The sequence below is a fragment of the Geotrypetes seraphini genome, chromosome 5, assembly GCF_902459505.1.
Source record: "Geotrypetes seraphini chromosome 5, aGeoSer1.1, whole genome shotgun sequence".
Classification (NCBI taxonomy): domain Eukaryota; kingdom Metazoa; phylum Chordata; class Amphibia; order Gymnophiona; family Dermophiidae; genus Geotrypetes; species Geotrypetes seraphini.
The window spans coordinates 233,461,706-233,482,053 of record NC_047088.1 but is presented as its reverse complement, the minus strand read 5'-3'; the positions used below and the strand labels follow the sequence as shown (position 1 = coordinate 233,482,053).

Here is a 20,348-nt window from a genome sequence, read left to right as displayed (position 1 = left end):
TGAAAGCAGTGCATGCAAATAGATCTCATGCATATTCATTGGGGAAATCCTGAAAACCCGACTGGATTGCGGCCCTCGAGGAGGGACTTTGACACCCCTGCTGTAAGGGGAATGACTAATTTATCCAGGTTAAAAGAATATGGCTTGATTTTTGGAAATTACAAGCTGTTAAAATTTTATTTAAAATATATTTTTGCAAAATAACAACTGCATTTTTAGGATCAATGTAATACATTTCAAGTTAAAAGTATGTTATCCCAGGACAAGCAGGCAGCATATTCTTGACTGATGGGTGACGGCACCGACGGAGCCCCGGTACGGACAATTTTAGAGTGATTGCACTCTAAGAACTTGGAAAGTTCTGGCATGCCGCACCGCGCACGCACGAGTGCCTTCCCTCCCGACAGAGGCGCGCGGTCCCCAGTTTCTTAGTTTCCGCGGAGCTAAGAAGACGCGTTTTTTCAACGGCTGTTGAAAATTTTTTTGACTTGCCTTCCCGCTCGCGTAAACCTTTTTGGCTTTTGCCTGTTTCTTTTTTCTTTTATTTTTGTAAAAAAAAAAAATCTTCTTTTTTTGATTCAATTTGGCTTTTCCCCTGCGGGGCCTTCTGCCACCATCGAGGCCTCGGCCTTCGATTTGGCTGAAGCGGTCTTCACGTTCATGCCCCCTCAGCCAGGTTTTAAAAAGTGCCAGCGGTGTGCTCGGCCCATATCTCTCACGGACCCACACAACTGGTGCTTACAGTGTTTGGGTCCTGAGCATCAGGCCTCCACCTGCACCCGCTGTGCCACACTTAAAAAACGAACATTAAAAAATCGCCAAATACAACAGCGATTATTGTTCGGTGCCGAGATGTCCGATCCCGTTCCATCGACTCCGACTTCGGCACCAGTTCAATCAGCACCCTCTTCTTCGACGCCGCGTGACACCGCACCGACATCCCAACATGCAGGTAAGCCGGCTAAGAAGCCTTCCCCGCTGGAGCGTCCTCCGGTCTCGAGTGCAGTGAGTCCAATCCTGCCGACTGTGAGGCGCCAGCGGAAGCGCTCCGCCCCTATCGAGGTGAGTCCCTCGACATCGGGCTCCTCATCTCCGGGGCGTCGAGCGGCACCGCAGGTACCGCAGAAGAAAAAAGCGGTACCGGTGCCATCCCTTGATGACCGTATTACGGCCATTCTCCAGGCACAGCTCAAGGAGCAATTACAACAGCTCCTTCCAGCTATCCTGGCACCGAACCTTCCGGTGCCGGTCCGCACTGAGCCGGTACCGATAGTGGAACAACCTCTGCTGTCGGTATCCACTCCCTCGGTACCGATTCACTCCACCTCATCGGTATCGATGCCAGTCCTTGCGCCGGAGCCGAGAGCTCAACATCAGTCGGTGCAGACTTCGGCTCCGGTGCCACCGATTACATCGCCTGGGTCGGTATCGATGAGATCGGGTAAATCGGTGCGCAAAACCCGGCATGTAGAACCATCTACCCCAGAGTCTCGGGACCGTTCTCCCCATGTCAGGGATCCTGATCTGTGGGGAGATTCAGAGGAACCCTTTCTCTCTGAAGGAGAATGTTCCTCAGATGAGGAGGAGTCTGCTGTACATGACCCGTCCTCTAAGCATGACACTTCATCTTTCTCCAGTTTCCTGAAAGATATGTGTGATTCTCTGTCCATTCCTTTGGAGGCTGAGTCCAAAAAGTCTAAAGCTTTTTTGGATGCCCTTGACTTTGACCAACCTCCAAAGGAATTTTTGAAGCTCCCTCTTCACGACATCTTGAGGGAGACTTTCTACAAGAATTTAGAGACTCCCTTAAAGGTTCCAGGGGCCCCACGTAAGTTAGACTCTCTATATAAAGTAATTCCCATTCCTGGGTTCGACAAACCGCAACTTCCACATGAATCTTTACTTGTCGAATCCACCCTTAAAAAATCTTCAGGAGCCAGTGTATATGCTTCTGTACCTCCTGGCAGATAGGGTAAAGCCATGGACAAATTTGGTAAGAGGCTCTACCAAAATGCAATGTTGGCAAATAGAGCTGGAAATTATGGTTTTCATTTTTCTTTCTACCTTAAACATCTCCTTACCACCATGGCTTCCTTTGAGAAATACCTTCCTCAACGGAAACAACAATCTTTCCACCATTGCTTGTCATCTCTGTTTCAGCTGCGTAAGTTCATGGTTAGGTCCATTTACGACACCTTCGAACTTACATCCAGAGCGACAGCAATGTCTGTGGCAATGCGTCGCCTGGCCTGGCTTCGGGTATCTGAACTTGATGTTAACCATCAAGATCGGTTAGCCAACGCCCCATGCCTAGGGGATGAGCTTTTTGGGGAATCCATGGACTCGACTACTCAAAAGCTGTCTGCTCATGAGACACGTTGGGATACCCTTCTTAAAAATAAGAAAAAGCCTCCCCCAACAAGGCCTTTTAGACAACAGTCAGCCTATCAACGCCGCTTCACAGCTCGGCCATTGCCAACAACAGCTCAGCAACCCAGGCGTCAACGGCAGCAACAGCGTCAGCCTCCCAGACAACAACAGCAACAGCAGCCTGTAAAGCCAACTCCACAGCAGAAGACACAGCCCTTTTGACTTACTTCTCCAAAGTATAGCCAGTACTCCTATATCTGCTCTCCTGCCTCAACCTATAGGAGGTCGTCTCTCTCTGTTCCTCAGCCGGTGGGAAGTTATAACTTCGGACCAATGGGTCCTCAACATCATCCGCCACGGCTACTCTCTCAACTTTCAGACTCTTCCGCCCCAAAACCTGCCAAAAGAGTCTGCTTTGAACAGTCCTCAATCTGCCCTCCTTATTCAGGAAGTCCAATCCCTCCTCCTTCTGAACGCTATAGAAGAAGTTCCTTTAGATCAAAAGGGGCAGGGGTTCTACTCCCGTTATTTTCTAGTTCCCAAAAAAACAGGAGATCTCAGACCAATTTTAGATCTTCGCGATCTCAACAAACATCTGGTAAAGGAAAAATTCAAGATGCTTTCCTTAGCCATCCTTTATCCTCTTCTCAATCAAGACGACTGGCTATGCTCCCTCGATCTCAAAGAGGCATACACTCACATACCGATCAATGTAACCTCAAGACAGTATCTCCGATTCATGATCAATCATTGTCATTACCAATACAAGGTGCTGCCCTTCGGTCTTGCCTCCTCTCCAAGGGTGTTCACCAAATGTCTTATTGTGGTAGCTGCATTTCTACGCTCTCACCACCTTCAGGTATTTCCTTACCTGGACGACTGGTTAATCAAGGCCACATCCGCTCAAGCAGTTCTCCTGGCCACCAACCAAACCATCCTGTTTCTACGAATACTGGGGTTCGAGATCAATCTACCCAAATCTCATCTCATCCCCACTCAGAGACTTCAATTCATTGGAGCGATGCTGGACACACTCCTCATGAGAGCATTCCTACCATCCAATCGTCTTCAGACCCTTCAGTCTCTATGTCAGCAGGTGCTTCCACAACATTCCATCTCAGCCAGACAAATGATGGTTCTCTTGGGTCACATGGCATCCACAGTTCATGTCACACCCCTCGCACGTCTTCACCTGCGCACACCTCAATGGACCCTTGCTACTCAGTGGTCCCAAGCGACGGATCCTTGCTCGCGACACATATCTGTGACATCATCTCTTCGTCAGTCTCTACGATGGTGGTTGGTATCCTCAAATCTATCCAGAGGTCTTCTGTTCCATCAACCTCCTCATCAACTAGTCAACACCACCGACGCTTCGCCTTATGCATGGGGAGCTCATTTGAACGAGTTCCAAACTCAAGGCCTTTGGACAGCCCAGGAAAAGAAGCATCACATCAATTTCCTGGAACTCAGAGCGGTGTTTTATGCCCTCAAGGCCTTCCAACATCTTCTCTTTCCTCAGGTCCTTCTGCTGTGCACAGACAATCAGGTTGCGATGTACTACATCAACAAACAGGGTGGGACAGGCTCTCGCCTTTTATGCCAAGAAGCCCAAAAGATCTGGACTTGGGCCATAGCTCACCATCTCTTTCTGAAAGCTATCTACATTCAGGGAGAGCAGAATTCCTTAGCGGACAAACTCAGCAGAATTCTCCAGCCTCATGAGTGGACACTCGATCCTGTAACTCTACAGTCTATCTTCACTCAATGGGGCACTCCTCAGATAGACCTCTTTGCAGCTCCTCACAATCACCAGCTGCCCCTATTCTGCTCCAGACTCTACTCTCCTCACCGTCTGGCAGCGGATGCTTTTCTCCTCGACTGGTCAAATCTGTTCCTGTACGCCTTCCCTCCTCTGCCTCTCATGTTGAGAACCTTGTTCAAGCTCAAGAGGGAACGAGCCACCATGATTCTGATTGCTCCGAGGTGGCCCAGGCAACATTGGTTCTCCCTTCTACTTCAACTCAGTTCCAGGGAACCTTTTCTTCTTCCTCTGTTTCCTTCTCTGCTTACGCAGCATCAGGAGACCCTTCTACATCCCAACCTACAGTCTCTGCACCTGACAGCTTGGTATCTCTCGGGCTGACATCTCATGATACTCTTTTATCTCAGCCTGTTCGTTCCATTCTAGATGCCTCCAGGAAACCAGCCACTCTGCAATGTTACCATCAGAAGTGGATGAGATTTTCTTCCTGGTGTCTTCTTCATCATCTTGATCCCACTTCCCTAGCAGTGGAGACGTTGTTGGATTATTTGCTTTCCTTGTCTGACTCTGGCCTTAAGTCTTCTTCCATCAGAGTCCACCTCAGTGCTATTGCTGCTTTTCATGAGCCGGTCCATGGAAAACTTCTCTCAGCTCATCCCCTGGTGTCCAGGTTCATGCGAGGTCTTTTCAATGTGAAACCACCTCTTAAAGCCCCTCCTGTTATCTGGGATCTCAATGTGGTTCTTTCTGCCTTAATGAAGCCTCCATTTGAACCTTTGGCTACCTCTCCTTTCAAGTTTCTCACTTGGAAGGTACTTTTCCTTATTGCTCTTACCTCTGCCAGGAGGGTCAGTGAGCTTCATGCACTGGTTGCAGATCCACCTTTTACGGTTTTTCACCATGACAAGGTGGTTCTGCGTACACATCCAAAGTTTCTCCCTAAGGTTGTCTCTGAATTCCATCTCAACCAATCCATTGTTCTACCTGTTTTCTTTCCAAAACCTCATTCTCATTCTGGGGAACAAGCTCTGCATACTTTGGATTGTAAAAGGGCTCTAGCTTACTATCTAGAGCGTACGAAACCCCACAGATCAGTTCCCCAACTCTTTCTGTCCTTTGATCCGAATAAATTGGGACGTCCTGTTTCTAAACGTACGTTGTCTAATTGGCTGGCAGCGTGCATTTCATTCTGTTATGCTCAGACCGGACTGACACTGGAAGGTTCTGTCACGGCCCATAGAGTCCGAGCAATGGCAGCATCTGTAGCTTTTCTCCGTTCCACTCCTATTGAGGAAATCTGCAAGGCTGCTACTTGGTCCTCAGTTCATACTTTTACATCTCATTATTGTCTGGATGCATTCTCCAGACGGGATGGACACTTCGGCTAATCTGTTTTGCAAAATTTGTTTTCCTAATGGCCAACCTTCCCTCCATCCCTCTTTTTGTTAGCTTGGAGGTCACCCATCAGTCAAGAATATGCTGCCTGCTTGTCCTGGGATAAAGCACAGTTACTTACCGTAACAGGTGTTATCCAGGGACAGCAGGCAGATATTCTTGCGTCCCACCCACCTCCCCGGGTTGGCTTCTTAGCTGGCTTATCATAACTGGGGACCGCGCGCCTCTGTCGGGCGGGAAGGCACTCACGCGTGCGCGGTGCGGCATGCCAGAACTTTCCAAGTTCTTAGAGTGCAATCACTCTAAAATTGTCCGTACCGGGGCTCCGTCGGTGCCGTCACCCATCAGTCAAGAATATCTGCCTGCTGTCCCTGGATAACACCTGTTACGGTAAGTAACTGTGCTTTAAAGGGTTTTAAAATCAGGGTTTCAATTGATTATAATTTTTGTGTGCGAGACCCTTATTTTGGGATTCATTTATTGTGCAGTCAAGAAATCCCTTTCTCTGGTTTGTCCCTCAGTTTTTATTCCCTTTTGTTGTATTACATGAGCTGTTGGTACTACTTCAGTTCCTTTTTATAGGGTGTAGGAAGGAAGGTGGGTTATTGGAAGAAAAAACAACAACTTTATTATCACATTAAAGATGATGGCTAATTTTTTTTTCTTTATACTTGCTCTTAAATTCATATACTAAGACTGGTCTTTAAGCCCGTTACATTAACAGGTGCTAGAATAGATGTGTCTGTCTGTCTGTGTTTCTTTATCTCTCTCTCCTTGGCCGCTGTCTGTATCCTTCTGTCTCCCCCTCCCCCCCCACCCCCCCGAGCAAAGCTGTCTGCCCCCAGCACCCACCTCCCCCCCAAATGTCTCTCCATGGCCCTCTTCTGTCTTCCCCCCAGAGCAAAGCTGTCTGTCCCCTTTCCCTATATCTCCATGGCCCCTTCTGTCTCCCCCCCAGCACACCCCTCCCCCAAAGCAGCCCCCTATCCCTCTCCCTGTCTCTCCATGGCCCCTTCTGTCTTCCCCCAGAGCAAAACTGTTTGCCCCAAGCACACCCCTCCCCCAAGCACACCCCTCCCCCCAAAGCAGCCCCCTTTCCCTCTCCCGCTGACTCTCTCTCTGGCCCCCTTTCTCTGTCTATCTTTCTGTCCCTCTCCCTGGCCCTGTGTCTTTTTCTTTCTGTCTCCCTCCCTCCCGCTGTCTGTCTGTCAGTCATTTTTCCACACTTCCCTATGCAGCAGCAATAGCATTTCCCTCCTACCCCCCCTTTCCTGTGTAGAAGCAGTAGCAGCATTTTCCCCCACTCGCCCTTTCCCTTTTCTTCCCTTATCTTCCCTGCTCCGTTCGGCCCCTCCCCCTTCTTTTACTGCCGTTGTCGATCCGGCCTGCTCCTGACCCTCCCACTGCCGACAAAGCTCGGGACTCCAGCCGCGTAGGCAGCACTTTAAACACGATGCTTCGCGGCCTTCTACTGGCGATTTCCTCTGCCGCGTCTGTCTCCGATGATGTCTTCAGAGACGCGGCAGAGGAAATCGGCAGAGAAGGGCGCGAAGCAGCGTGTTTATAGTGCTGCCTATGCCGCTGGAGCCGGGAGGCGACGGTGAGGGCAGGGGTGCTAGCGGCCGGCAGCGGTGGAGAGCAGGGAAGGGCGCGCATGCCACTTATCTTGCCTCGCGTGAGGCCAGACTGTAAGCCGCGCATGCGCACTTCCTATGTGTGCTACAGCTCACGGAAAACGGACGCACGCATAGGAAGTGCGCATGCGCGGCTTACCGTTTTATTATATTAGATAGTGTCCATGCAATAATAGCAGTTTCTTTAACAAATATTTGAATCCTGTATTGGAAATACAATGCCTAAATAATTTTTTAGATTAAAAGTTTGTATTCAGTCAGTTATAGGCAAACAAAATCTATGAATCTTAATGACATCCTACTAAATAGAACAAAAGGAGTCTTTTAGACTGATGCCGATTCCTCCTTTTTTCAGAAGATTAAACTAGCTTTCTTTTTTTTTTCCTCAGCCCTTGGTGTACGGAGAGCCAAGGACCATGTCAGTAAAATGATAGTGCCAGGAATGAATTTCAAAGTGAGCTTATGGCCACAAGCAATTGCTGCCCTGCTTGACTAATAAGGACCAGAAATAGCTAAGATAAAACATAAAGACAAGTTAAATGAAAGAGTTAAAAGAAGGCCCCAAACGGGCACATTTCTTGTCATTTTAAAATATAGTGGCATATTAAGCATAACCATTTGCCATCTCTAGTGTCCTCATAAAGGGGGTCTTTTACTAAGGCGCTGTAGCCGATTTACCATGCGCTAAATCGGCTAGCGGGCCTTAGTAAAAGACCCCCAAAATTTGGTGTAAAAATTGATTTTAAGATAGTGCTAATTATGGATTGGTGGATTAATTTTTGCTTTCCAAAATTCTGCTTTGAAATGTCTCTTATTTTGTAACTTATTCTTTATGAGCTGGTTAGCATGACATGTTTATTTTATTTCTTTTCAGTCAAGCAACAGATATAATGGAAACAGCAGGCTGGAAGTCCATGATTCATTCCCATCCCCATTTAGTAGCAGAAGCCTTTCGAGCATTAGCATCTGCACAATATCCGCCATTTGGTATTCCACGGAAACGACTAAAGCAGTCCTGATTTTCTTCTATGAATTTTAGGCACATTATAATTGACTTTACTCCTCAGCGTGGAGAGATGTTTTTCTATACAAAACAATACAGCAGGGTTATTTTTTTTCTTTTAGTTCTGTCCACAAAACAGAAGCTGAAAAAAAGCCTATTGGTTGTTCTTCAGGTGGATAACCTGTGATTTAGTCCTTGGCTTTAAATTCAACTGATCACTCTAACTCACTGAATGGCCTTAAAATTTACCTTCAAAGACTCATTTAGGTTGTGTAGTCTTTGTCAGCTTTGTTTCAAATTGTGCCTTGTCATCTTGACTAGGCTATGCAGGATTGCACTAGCTCAATAATGCAGTAACATTATAACTGAAAATGTTAATTCTTGTTTGTTTTGTTTTATCGGGGTGGAAGTGAAAGGGGATATATATTCCACTGAGTCTTCAGAAACAGAGTTGTTGTCCTAAGTGAACTGGGAAGTTTCCATGTGGCTTCTCGTGACAAACACTTGAGTTCTGAGGCATTAACAACAACTCCCAGGCCAGATTTAGCAAGACTGTTTTACTCTGAAAGGATGCTGCATGTTGTGGCAGTAAACCCTTAGGAACTTAACTTATTTTTTCTTAGTTGGGTGAATATGCATTGTTTGGGCCCAGAAGAAAACTATAAATATATACATATTTTTGTGTTTTTTAATATTTCTTTTTTTATTTTTATTATATATTTTTATTTTTTGTAAGTATGATTTTTGAAACTTATTTGTATGTATATCAAACATAACAAACTTTGAAAAGAAACACAAAATGTTATCAGGGTGTCTCTGCAGTCTGCTATTAATTCACACCATTTTAAGTGGAAAAATTGTGGAGCTGGTTCAGATTTCAATGTGAAAGAATATTCAGCATTCTTATATGTTTTATTTATAATATAAACTTATAATATGTCCCATCTAATCTTTTGACATAGATTAGAAAAAATAATAATGATGACCAAATGTAAATTTTATTATTCGGCCAACCAAAACAAGACCTCTAAATATGCACTTTCTATTGCATAGTTTTTGTAAGCTAGGCAAACCATTCATGTGGCATTGTTTTGCTGAGTTACACATAACTGAGCATTTAATCTCTTAAATAAATTTTTAGTTAGGCAAGATTCATTTTTATTTTTTTGTTTTGCTTTGTTTTTGTGTGAAACAATTTATTGTCATTCATAAATGCAAAAATGGATGAAAAACTAAGAGTATTACAGCCTTTCAACCTGGGTTAATGAGTATTTTTGGCTTATGCAGAGGAAAAATGTGCATTAACGATGAAATAAAACCATCGGGTATAAGAATAGTTAATTTTTCTCTGGCATTTAAGCTGCAAATGTACATGCATTGTGGATGATACTGAAATTCTGCATAATGTACAATGATTGAATTCTGTAATGTTTCATGTGGGCCAGTTCTCTGCTCTGAAATGAATGTTCAGTGTAATTTTTAGTATTTCATAGCATTGTTTACAGCAAAAAAAAAAAAAATCTATAGTGGTACATCCAGAGAAAATAAAATGATCTTGCCAGTAACGACACATTTCATTATAATGGTTACAATATGTTATGTTTCATCTTTGGCAGGATATATATTTAATGTTTAAAAAATATTTTGAGTCTGTGTTTTAGAAATAATAATTTTCTACTAATAGGGAACATAAATATTCTATAATTGTGATAATATACTAAATAACTACATATAGAAACATAGAAAGATGATGGCAGAAAAGGGCTATAGCCCATCAAGTCTGCTCACTCTACTGACCCTTAAGTCTATGCCCTAATGACCCAATTCCTTAACTCGACCCTCGTAGGGATCCCACATAGGTATCCCATTTATTCTTAAAGTCTGGCACGCTGCTGGCCAGACTTTATATGCCATCAGACCATCTTGGTACCATTTATGGGAGGACTTGTGTTTCTGGGCTTCCAGGAGCTATTTTAAAGAAAGCATGAGCACTTTATAACGCTTAGCTGCCTGTCACGTGACCATCCTGTGTGATATTACCACCAGAAAAGATAAGTTCTTAAAGATATTAGTCACAAGATTGCTTTATTTTAACATATGATGGTCTGATGGCAGCCTGTGTTTCGTTTTATACACTCAAACACTGAAGGTTGTGGGTCTGAGCACTATTTAAAAGAATATTTTAAAGAATATTATAAAATTCACAATATTGTGACATATATGTAGTTATTTAGAAATAATAATGTCATATTGCATACAAGTATGATTGCTTTATGAAGTTTTTTCTGACCGCCTCAATCATGGCCCCCATTGGACTACAGTCAAAATTAGTAGGGATGGAAAAAAATCAAATGACAATTTTATTGAATAGCCAATATAAAAAGCACTCTAGGCACACTATGTAAAGGTGTGACTTGGCACAGGGCCATGTTTCAGCACTCAAAGGCCCGAATCAGGAGTTCTAATCTTGTGATAAATGATATAATACAAAATGAGACCACACAATTTGGTAAACACAAACAAGGCATTGTGGCTGCAGTGTCAATAACTGCTGCTCTAGTCTGAAGGAGCTCTGGAGCAGCAGTTACAGACGCTGCAGCCATAAAGATCTGTGCCTTGTTTCCAGACTACTTGCTCTCCTTTTATATTATATGGTTTCACATTTATCATAAGATCATGACTTCCGATGCAGGCTTTTGAGCCCTGAAGCACGACCGTGTTGTCATATCTTTATAGGGTACAGCTGAGAGTTTTTAAGGAGAAATTATATAAATGGCGTTCCGATTGTAGATGTTGGTAGGCATCCTACGGTGTCCTGATTGTAGGCGGCAGTAGGCATCCTACCACTGTCTAACCAACCAATCAGGATGCACATAAAAAAAAAAAAACACCCAGAGGCAGGCAGCCTACACTGTAGACGTTTTCGTGAGCCTAGGGAGGCGCGTAGAGCTGCCTAAGCTCACCCAAGGCTGGGTGAGGGTGTGGTTTCGCTTGAAAGTGGCCTCAATCTTAAGTCCATCCAGACCCCACCAGTACCTATTTTTCATTGGCCAGCCAGAGAGATGCTTACTCCCTCCAGCCATCAAGCCCACTTCCACAGAATGGCGGGCGATCCTTCCCCTTCCCAATGCATCGTGGGATGCTCTGGGATGGGGGAATGAAGGCCCTGATTGGCTCAGGTGTCTAAGAAGGGGCCTTAATTGCCTGGGCCAACTGGAATCTTAGGCCTCCCAGTGCATCCCATAATACACTGAGAGAGGCCTTAGGTGCCTGAATGGGGGTCCTTCCACTTCCCGATGCATCGTGGGATGCACCAGGGAGGGGGCAAAAGCCCTGATTGGCTTATGCGCCTAAGGTCCCTCCCAAAGGAGGGGCCTTAGGTGCCTGGGCCAACTGGAATCTTAGGCCTCCCAGTGCATCTCAGAATACACTGGGAGAGATGCCTTAGGCACCTGTGCCAATCAGGATCTTAGGCCCCTCCCCGGTGTGTCCTCCCCTGTGTATTCCATTCTGTGGAAGTGGGCCTGCCAGCCGGAGGGAGTAAGCATCCTTCCGGCTGGCCAATGAAAAATAGATACTGGTGAAGTTGGGGGGCATGCCTTCGAGGGGGAGGGGGTTCTGGTAGGATGGACTGCGTATCTCTCCTGCCAGTGATCCTAGGGGGAGTTCCGGCAGAAGGGACAGAGAATCCCTCCTGCTGGGGGGATGGCTCTGTGGGGTTGGTGGGTTTTCTGGCAGGAGAGAGCAGGCATTCCTTCTGCAAGGGGATGTCTCGGATGGGGGGGTGGCATGGGGGGGCTTCAGGGGTTCCGGCAGGAGGGAGTGGGCATCCTTTCTGTCAGTTGTCTTTACAGTGGGGGGATGGATGGGCTTCCTACTGCAGCCGTAAACTGATCGCGACGGAGAGATTTCCTTGCCAAGATCAGCTCAGCAGCAATGCGATTCTCTAACTGGCGCCTGTGACACGGACACCAGTTAGAGAATCGGGGTGGTTAGGCATCTGTCCATTAGGATAGATGCGATTTTTTTTATAGGATGCCCGTGTGCAATTCTCAAAAGCCACTTAGGCGACTTCTGAGACCGGGCGTCCTATGCAGAATCCAACCCTTAATGTTTGCTATTCAAAAAGGCTGCCGAAGCTGCCTTGGTAAATGCACTGAAGCCCGTAGGAATTAAATGGATTTCAGTGTATTTACCTTGGTAGCATCACTGCCACAGCTTTGTAAAAGGGACACTAAAATTGCTGTTTGAGCCTTTTTGGAAGACCATTTATCTATCCCTACTTCTTTTGACTGCTATAGGGTTTGGCTGTTTCCTCCTGACACTGTACAATGAACTTTGCTGCAGCTACTGATTCTCTGAAGGATTTTTAATATTGTGTCCTTGCAAAGACAAATTTTGGGCTTGCTTTTTGGGTTATGTTCTATTGAGAGCTCCTGGTCCTGACAAGACAGAAATAAAGGCACTGAGTTGCCATCCAAGTGGCCTTTTTGCAGCAGTACTGCATTGTTATCAAACTGGCCCTTTTATTAAAGCAGAGATTCCCTACCTGTCATGTTTTTGGGATATCCAGATTGATTAGGCATGAAACATTCTCATAATGATTCATTATAGATATCTTAAAAACCTTGCTTGGGAGAAGGGGGCACATTGGGGTGTTTGGAGAATAGACTTGTGATTCCTTGTAAGTTCTGCAGGCAAAACAAAATTTAGGACTTTCTGTTAAATCAGTATGTTCCAATTTACTTCATTGCAGAGTTTTGTGTTTCCCTAATATGTAATATGGAATATTTCAGGTTTGGGATTTGTTTAAGTTGAACATGAATCAAGCAATGTGTAAATTATCTCGTTTAGTGCTGATAGTCACAAGTATCCAAAGCAAACTGTTAAACTTGATTTTTCTGTCTTTTATCAAGCAAAAATCTGTTAATTCTTAAGTCCTGTAAATTACTAAATATCTGGAAACTTTATCCTGTGATGATGCAGATTTGCAACAAAAAATAAAAAGACTAGCTCAGGGAATATTTAGCTATCTCTCATTGAGATAAGCTTCTGTGGATATTGTTTTCTGCAAGACGGAAACCTAAATGAAGTCTATCCATTTTTCTGTGCATGTTTCATATGGACATTTTTTTTTCTTACTTAACTGAGAAGCAAGAGTTTGGACTAGGACACTTCCTATAGACAACAGAAAAGTTATTAATAAGGAATTTGCTAAACTAAATGTTTACAGAGAAATTTTACAGTTTGCTATAGATTTTTATTGAGCATATGTTGAATAGGAAAGAAGTGAAGGATCTTGCAAGAGGTCGTCAAAATGAGCTATATAAAAACTGTTCTCTTAAAAACATGGCAAAATCTGCCATGTAGACTATTAAAATTAAATATCTGTTGTGTACTTAGCAGGTTTCATTTGCTGTTTCAGCCTGCAGCACTATTGCACAGAACCTGGCTTGAACATACTGCTGATATATATATATATATATATATTTTTAATGTGCTTGACCTGTAATTTAATCATGGAAAGCATAAGGATTCTGCTTTGAAGATGTATATAGCTTAGTAGCAATTTGTACAAAAAATATCATACTAATTTATGTGATATAAACATTTGTATAAGTCTTCATTTTACAAGTAGGAAAAGCTACACTCAATGAAATCTTTGTTTACTATGCATAGTTTTTATTTCATATACAGCTCTCCCTCAGTATTTGCGGTTTCCCTATTTGCAAATTCGATTATTTGCAATTTTTTTATCTTCTATTTTTCCTTCTAGTTGCAGGCTGCCCAAACCTCCTCGGACCTTACCTAGTGGTCTATCAGTGACATGGGGCAGGAGCGATCTTCCCATGCTCCTGCCCCCCATCATCAAAATGGCTGCCGTGAGTTCCTGTTGTAGTCTTGAAACTACAATGGGAACTCATGGCAGCCATTTTGATGACGGCTCTGCATGGGGCAGGAGCATAGGAAGATCGCTTCTGCCCCGCGTCACCGCTAGACCACCAGGTAAAGTCCGGGGACGCAGGAGGGAGGTGGGATGGGTCAGAGCCAGCTCAAATTGCAGGCTGGCTCTGTATCTAACCCCCGTGAATACGGAGGAAGAGCTGTATATCACATTTTAAAAGGTATTAGCTTTTTGAGAAGCGCTTGAAATGTTGCTGTATGTTGAAGCAAGTGTACTAATTTTTAGCAGATTTTTCTTTAAAATCACATACAAAGTTTTCCTAAAGTAAAATCAGTCGGTATATGTACTGTATACAGCTTCATTTTTATCTCTCAGCATTTTAGAGCAGTGTCTCTCAAACTTTTTTTTAGCTCCGGCACACTGAACGGAGCAAATGTGTTTTTCGGCACATTATAATTGAAATTATAAAATTGCAAAACCAACAAAAAATTAAATTTTTTTGAGTTATTTATTTAAATTTCTTTAAGCTATGTATGGGTAATTGTAACAATATTGAAACTAAAGTAGATAAAATTGCTAATCAATGCAATGGATGTGCTTGTTTTTGAGTACAAATGAACTCAAAACGTGGCTCGATAGTTGCCAATCAAACACACATTTCATTATCCACCGTCTGCAGTCAATCTCTTTTTTTCAATTCGATTTCTGTCAGAGCTGAAAATCCAAGTTCACAAAGATAAGATCCAAATGGTAACTTTCTCCTTGATTGTTTTGTTGCTCAAGTTAGGATAACTTTCATAAAAGAAATTAAAATAAAATTACTTGACGGTAGTTTTCAAGAACCAATCACGGCAAAGAATGATGCTTGTCTGGTTGGTTGTGTCCTTACATACACAGATACTCAATAACATTGACAGGATCTTGCTTATGCAGCGTACATGTCATCCTAGTGCAGTGTTCTTCAACCTTTTGACACCTATGGACTGGCAGAAATAAAATAATTTATTTTGTGGACCGGCACAGGTCCGTGGACCAGCAATTGAAGAACACTGGCCTAAGTCGTGCCCATCTCTGCTCCAGACCCCACCCCCATAATAGTACTAATTGTAATACCATTTTTTCCATATATACACACAATATAATTGTATTAACAAAACATAATGGTTAACCACAAAATTAAAATACACAAAGCACACGGTATGCTTTTCAACATTCATTCCTACCAGAAAACAGATAACCCCAAACAAATGCAGGATCAAAAACTAAAAGTACTAATATTTACAAACAAACCCTAAGATGCAAGACTCTGCAAGCAGTACAACCCCAGAGGAAAAGAAACAAATGCATTTCTTCCTGAACAGACAGCAGAAGTAAATCAATCAGTAAATAAAAAAATAAAAGCATCCTCCCTACCGTTGTCTCTCTCCCTCCATGCTGTGTCTTGCCTTCTGGCCTGCCCCCCAGTGTTCTCTTTGGGCCAGTCCATGGTGCAATCAACGTGGCATCCTCAGGCCAGCTCCCTGAGTATCATAGTACATGACGGTAGATAAAGACCTGAACGGTCCATCCAGTCTGCCCATTAGTTATACCCATTAGAAATACATGATTAAATTAACTTGTCTCTTTGATATTTCTGAGTCCACCTGATATTGTCCTAGGTTCCAAATGCTGAAGTTGCCATCCAAGCTCGCTGCAGCCTGTCCAACCATCCTGTTTGCAGGATATCTACCATAAAGTCTGTCCAGTAACATCCTAATGTTCCAAGTTAGTGGAGTTCCCTACTGATGCCCTCCCCAGCCCATCCTACACCAAATCACCACAAATGGGACACAGACCGTGCAAGTCTGTCCAATACGGTGCTGTGTGGTTAAGTGTCTACCCTGTGTAGCAAATGCCTGGCATGTCCCCTGCAAAACCTTATCACACTTTCATAAAAGAGTTCCTAGGTCTACTACACACCATAGAGAAGGATACATGCTTGACTTTATAATGCTTATACATGATAGAACTGTCACCAAAGGTTTCATGCATTTGTAATCAGAAGACAGAACGTCAGGATACAATTTTGGTTAATCTTTGTTTTCATTAATATGATCTGCAGTAAGTTAATCAGGATAACAAGGCGTTTATTCAGAGTAAGAATTTCATTTAAATAATAGATCAAACTCTACATGTTGCGTCAAGTGGCCTCGTCAAGAGGTCTTCACCGCATCAAGAGATTCTAGTACAGAATGCGAACAGTAGAGCTCCAGAGACAATTATATTAACGAGGTGCTTTTCAAAGGCATTTATGTGACGCATCAACTTGTTTACTGAAAGCTGTTCTCTCTCGGTGCAGTCAAATGTACAGGAAAACAACAGGTTTGGGTTGCATTTTCAACTCTACATGTGTATATTTCCCAAGAGGAAATCGTGTACACAAAGGAAGTGCAAACACCCACATGCGTCTTTGCACCCACTGCAAATTTCCACATGAAATGCAAGAACAGAGGATTATGAAAGCATAAATGCACCTTTGTTTTGAAAGCTGGTGCAAACTTCACAGGAGTGCTGCAGTGCACGGGGCCATGGGCAGCGGCTTCTCGTGCACGTCCCGCGCCTCATCTGGAAGCCTTCCTTGCGATGTCAGAGAGAAGGCTTCCGGTCCAGGTGGAGGACGCGCGCAGGTACTTTTTCCCACGGCCCCGTGCACTGCAGCACTCAGGGAGCCGGCCTGAAGATGCTGCACCAGCCGCACCGTGGACCAGCAGCTGCAAAACCCTGTCTTAGACCCAATGGAGGCGCCGGCCCTGTGGACCAGCAGAAAATTTCTGCAGACCGGCAGTTGAAGAACATTGATCTAGTGTATATGTATGAAGGGCATTTTTTTAAATAAAGTAAAACTCTGGAATCTCGTTGCACATCCGGAACCTCTTTGGGGCACATAGATTCAGAGACACTGTTTTAGAGCGTGACCCCATAAGAGAGCCCTGCACACAGGCTATTAGGTTTATTTAATTTTTTTTAATTATCACTGAAATGTTATATGAAGGAGGTTATTAACATCTATTGTGACTGTGTGTTTGCCCCTTATGTGTATTAAAGGGCAGTAACTTGTCATATATCCATAACATAATAATTGACAAGAAACATTTGTACTTAATATGTGTGAACACAAATGCATCCTTATGAGCCAAAGTTTAAAAAAAAAAAAAAAACCCCAAAACCAATACCACAATATAAAAAGACCTCAGACACCCAAACACTCCTTTGTAAAGAGTCTTACTGGGGCTCTAATCTCTTTCATTAATTAAATACACCTATTATTTTGCATAAAAATACCTGTTTTATTTACTCTTTTTTTGTGCTGATTTTCAGAAAAATTTTTTTTTTAAAGAAAATTATACTCATTGCCACTCCAAATTCATAGAACATAAATCAACCAACACTTAGCTTGAATCTGCCCAATCTGTTTCACTATACTAGCTTCATCAGGGATTGACTGTGCTGCTAAACATTGCTTTTTTTTCTTTTTTTTTTTAAATCAAACTTCAACCGCAGTCTTCTGAGATAAAGCAGGACTGTAAGCATGTCATGAGAAATTTTGTGAACTGCCAGTTTTTTCATTACACAGTGTGTTATCGTTGCGGTTGAAGTTTGCGCTGGGTGATCAGAGAATTGAATAGAGGATATGCGCTACATGTGATGTATTTAGATTTTAGCAAAGCCTTTGACAGTGTTCCACACAGACATCTAATAAATAAACAGTGCCCTCGGGATGGGTCCCAAAGTGATGGGCTGGGTCAAGAACTGGTTGAGCGGAAGGTGACAGAGGGTAGTGATCAATGGAGATCGCTCTGAGGAAAGGGATGTTACCAGTAGTGTGGCTCAAGGTTCTGTTCTTGGGCCTGTTCTTTTTTACATTTTTATAAACAATATTGCTGAAGGGCTGTCAGGTAAGATTTGCCCCTTTGTGAATGATACCAAAATCTGCAAAAGATTGGTGTGAATGGATGGTGTGAATATTGAAGAATGATCTGAAATTTGGCAGCTAAAATTTAATACGAAGAAATGCAAGGTCATGCATTTGGGCTGCAAAAACCTGAGGGAACGGTACAGATTTGGGGGTAAAGAGTTTATGTGCACGACAGAAGAGCGGAACTTGGGTGTGAAGACATCCAACTATGCCTACCGTTAGGAGAAACCCGTGATGTCCAGATCACAAAACTCCTAAAATGCTTCTCAGAATATTTTTTTAAAAAAACTGGATGACCAACAAATTGCAACTAAACGCCTCCAAAATGGAACTCCTTTGGATCCACAAAGAATGCTGCAACCACGTCCATCCCTCGCTATGCTGGGCCTCGTCTACGTTAACTGCGAAGGACCAAGCACTTAGCCTAGGAATATTCCTGGACTCCAACCTGTCGCTTTCCAACCATATCTCTCGGGTGGTATCTTCCTCATTTTACTACCTACGTCAACTCCAAAAGATAAGGAACTACTTTTTTGAGTTCGATTTCACCCAACTACTCTATGCCTTAGTCCTCTCCTGCATGGACTATTGCAACGCTCTATTCAACTGTTTCACAGTGAAGAACATACATCTCCAGCATGTAAAAAACACGGCAATTGGACTTCTAAAAAAATCTGAGCCCGTAACCCTGTCTCCCAGTTTCTGATTGTCTACTCACTGGCTACCTGTAGCCAAACATTGTGTATTCAAGGGCTTGATACTAGCGTTCAAAACCTTGTATGACATGGCCCCGGGCTACATGATGATTAAGTTTCCTCCATAAGTGCCAAACAAGATCCACTGCTCCCTGGATGGAATATGCCCAAAATGCCACCTGGTTGTGCCCTTCAACTGCAAACAGCCAAAGTTCCTACTACACTTTATACTGAGTCACTGGAATCAACTGCCCTCACAGTTCAAATCCCTTAAAAGGACTCATCACTTTAGAAAAGCAATAAAAAAAATCTTTTCACCTAACTCCCCTGCTTAAGGCCGATAGATTACAAAGAAATATTAATGTGTGTTGATTATGTATCACATTAGGATAAAAGCTTATATTGATAAATCTTGCACTGTAACTATCAAATTTATCCCTTGTATGTATCAAGTAGAATAAAACTTATATTGAAGAAACTTGCACTGGAACTAAGGCAAATTTTAACCTGTAAACTGTATACTATGTACATTGGTATTAGATTCCTAGTATGTGTCAAATTAGGATAAATCCAGTGCAAATCGTAACCTGTTAACTGTATATGTAACCTGTAACACGTTCTGATCACAAGCCTCAAACACTTTATAAAATGATAAGTATTTGAGGCTTGTGCAATTAAAGCAGAGCTTACAGGAAACGGACAGGGACGGTGATAAAACACGGGATAGGAAGGGGAAAAATTTGTCTCTGTGTCATTCTCTAGTTGGCTAGTTGTGCATTTATGCAGAATTCTAACAACTTTGCAGGCCAGGGTCTGAAGCCCTTGACCTTGGTTAGATCGAGGCCTGGGGCTTTTGGTATTGCTGTCGGCATGATTGTCAATAGGGCTTTAGGGTATATTCCTTTGCTCGAGCATGTATTGATAAGATCTGTCAGCTATAGGAGGAAGTCAGAGGAGCGTGGCCCAGCACTTTAGCGGGACATATATCCAGGCAACTGGACATATATCTAGGAATTTATTTTAGAGTCTCCAGCAATTTGAGACCTTTGAGGTAACTGGGTTGAAGTTCAGCCAGCTTCTGTCAGCTGGTATACCTTCCTCTTCATTGGGGCATGCTGGAGCTAGTACAATGTTGTCTTCTATGGTATGAGTGAAGGACTCCCTCATTGCCCTGATCTTTTCCTGGAAGTAGTGCACCAATTGCATTTCATCCAGTTGGTGTTAGACTGGGCCTCCTAAGATGGCTTCTGTTGATGTCAGAGAGTCAAAGATCTTGAAGGGACACTTACCATTCTTTTTAGATTGACTTTTAAGCTGTTCATAGTATATTTTTGGCTTTGTTTGTGGCCCATTGAAAATTCTGGCCTACATTTCTGGTATTTACCTACCTTTCATGAAGTCATGATTCTATAAACAGCGCTGTTGTATGATTGAGAAACATTCAACGGCTGTTTCTTAGGTGGCTACCACTGCTGGTGCCATTTATAGAATTCGGGCCAAAATGTTAAGTAGTAGTAGCTGCAGTCCTTTGTTTGTCATAGCTTTTAAGTGTTCCCTTATCTAGACAATTGGTTGATCAAAGCTCCATCTCGGAAGCTCAAGCCACGATTTCAACAGTATGTCTCC

The 20,348-nt window shown here is 43.3% G+C and overlaps 1 protein-coding gene across 4 annotated transcripts in view; it reads left to right on the top strand.

Moving 5' to 3' along the window:
• SPOPL (speckle type BTB/POZ protein like) overlaps window positions 1-9,737 on the top strand; it is an 82,002-nt gene extending 72,265 nt beyond the window's left edge. For all 4 annotated transcript variants that reach the window (XM_033947016.1, XM_033947018.1, XM_033947015.1 and 1 more), the window contains one exon: window positions 8,039-9,737. In XM_033947016.1, the coding sequence (XP_033802907.1) occupies window positions 8,039-8,183 (145 nt within the window). In that variant the 3' untranslated portion in view covers window positions 8,184-9,737. The remainder of the gene's footprint in view (window positions 1-8,038) is intronic.
• Window positions 9,738-20,348: the final 10,611 nt, after the last annotated feature.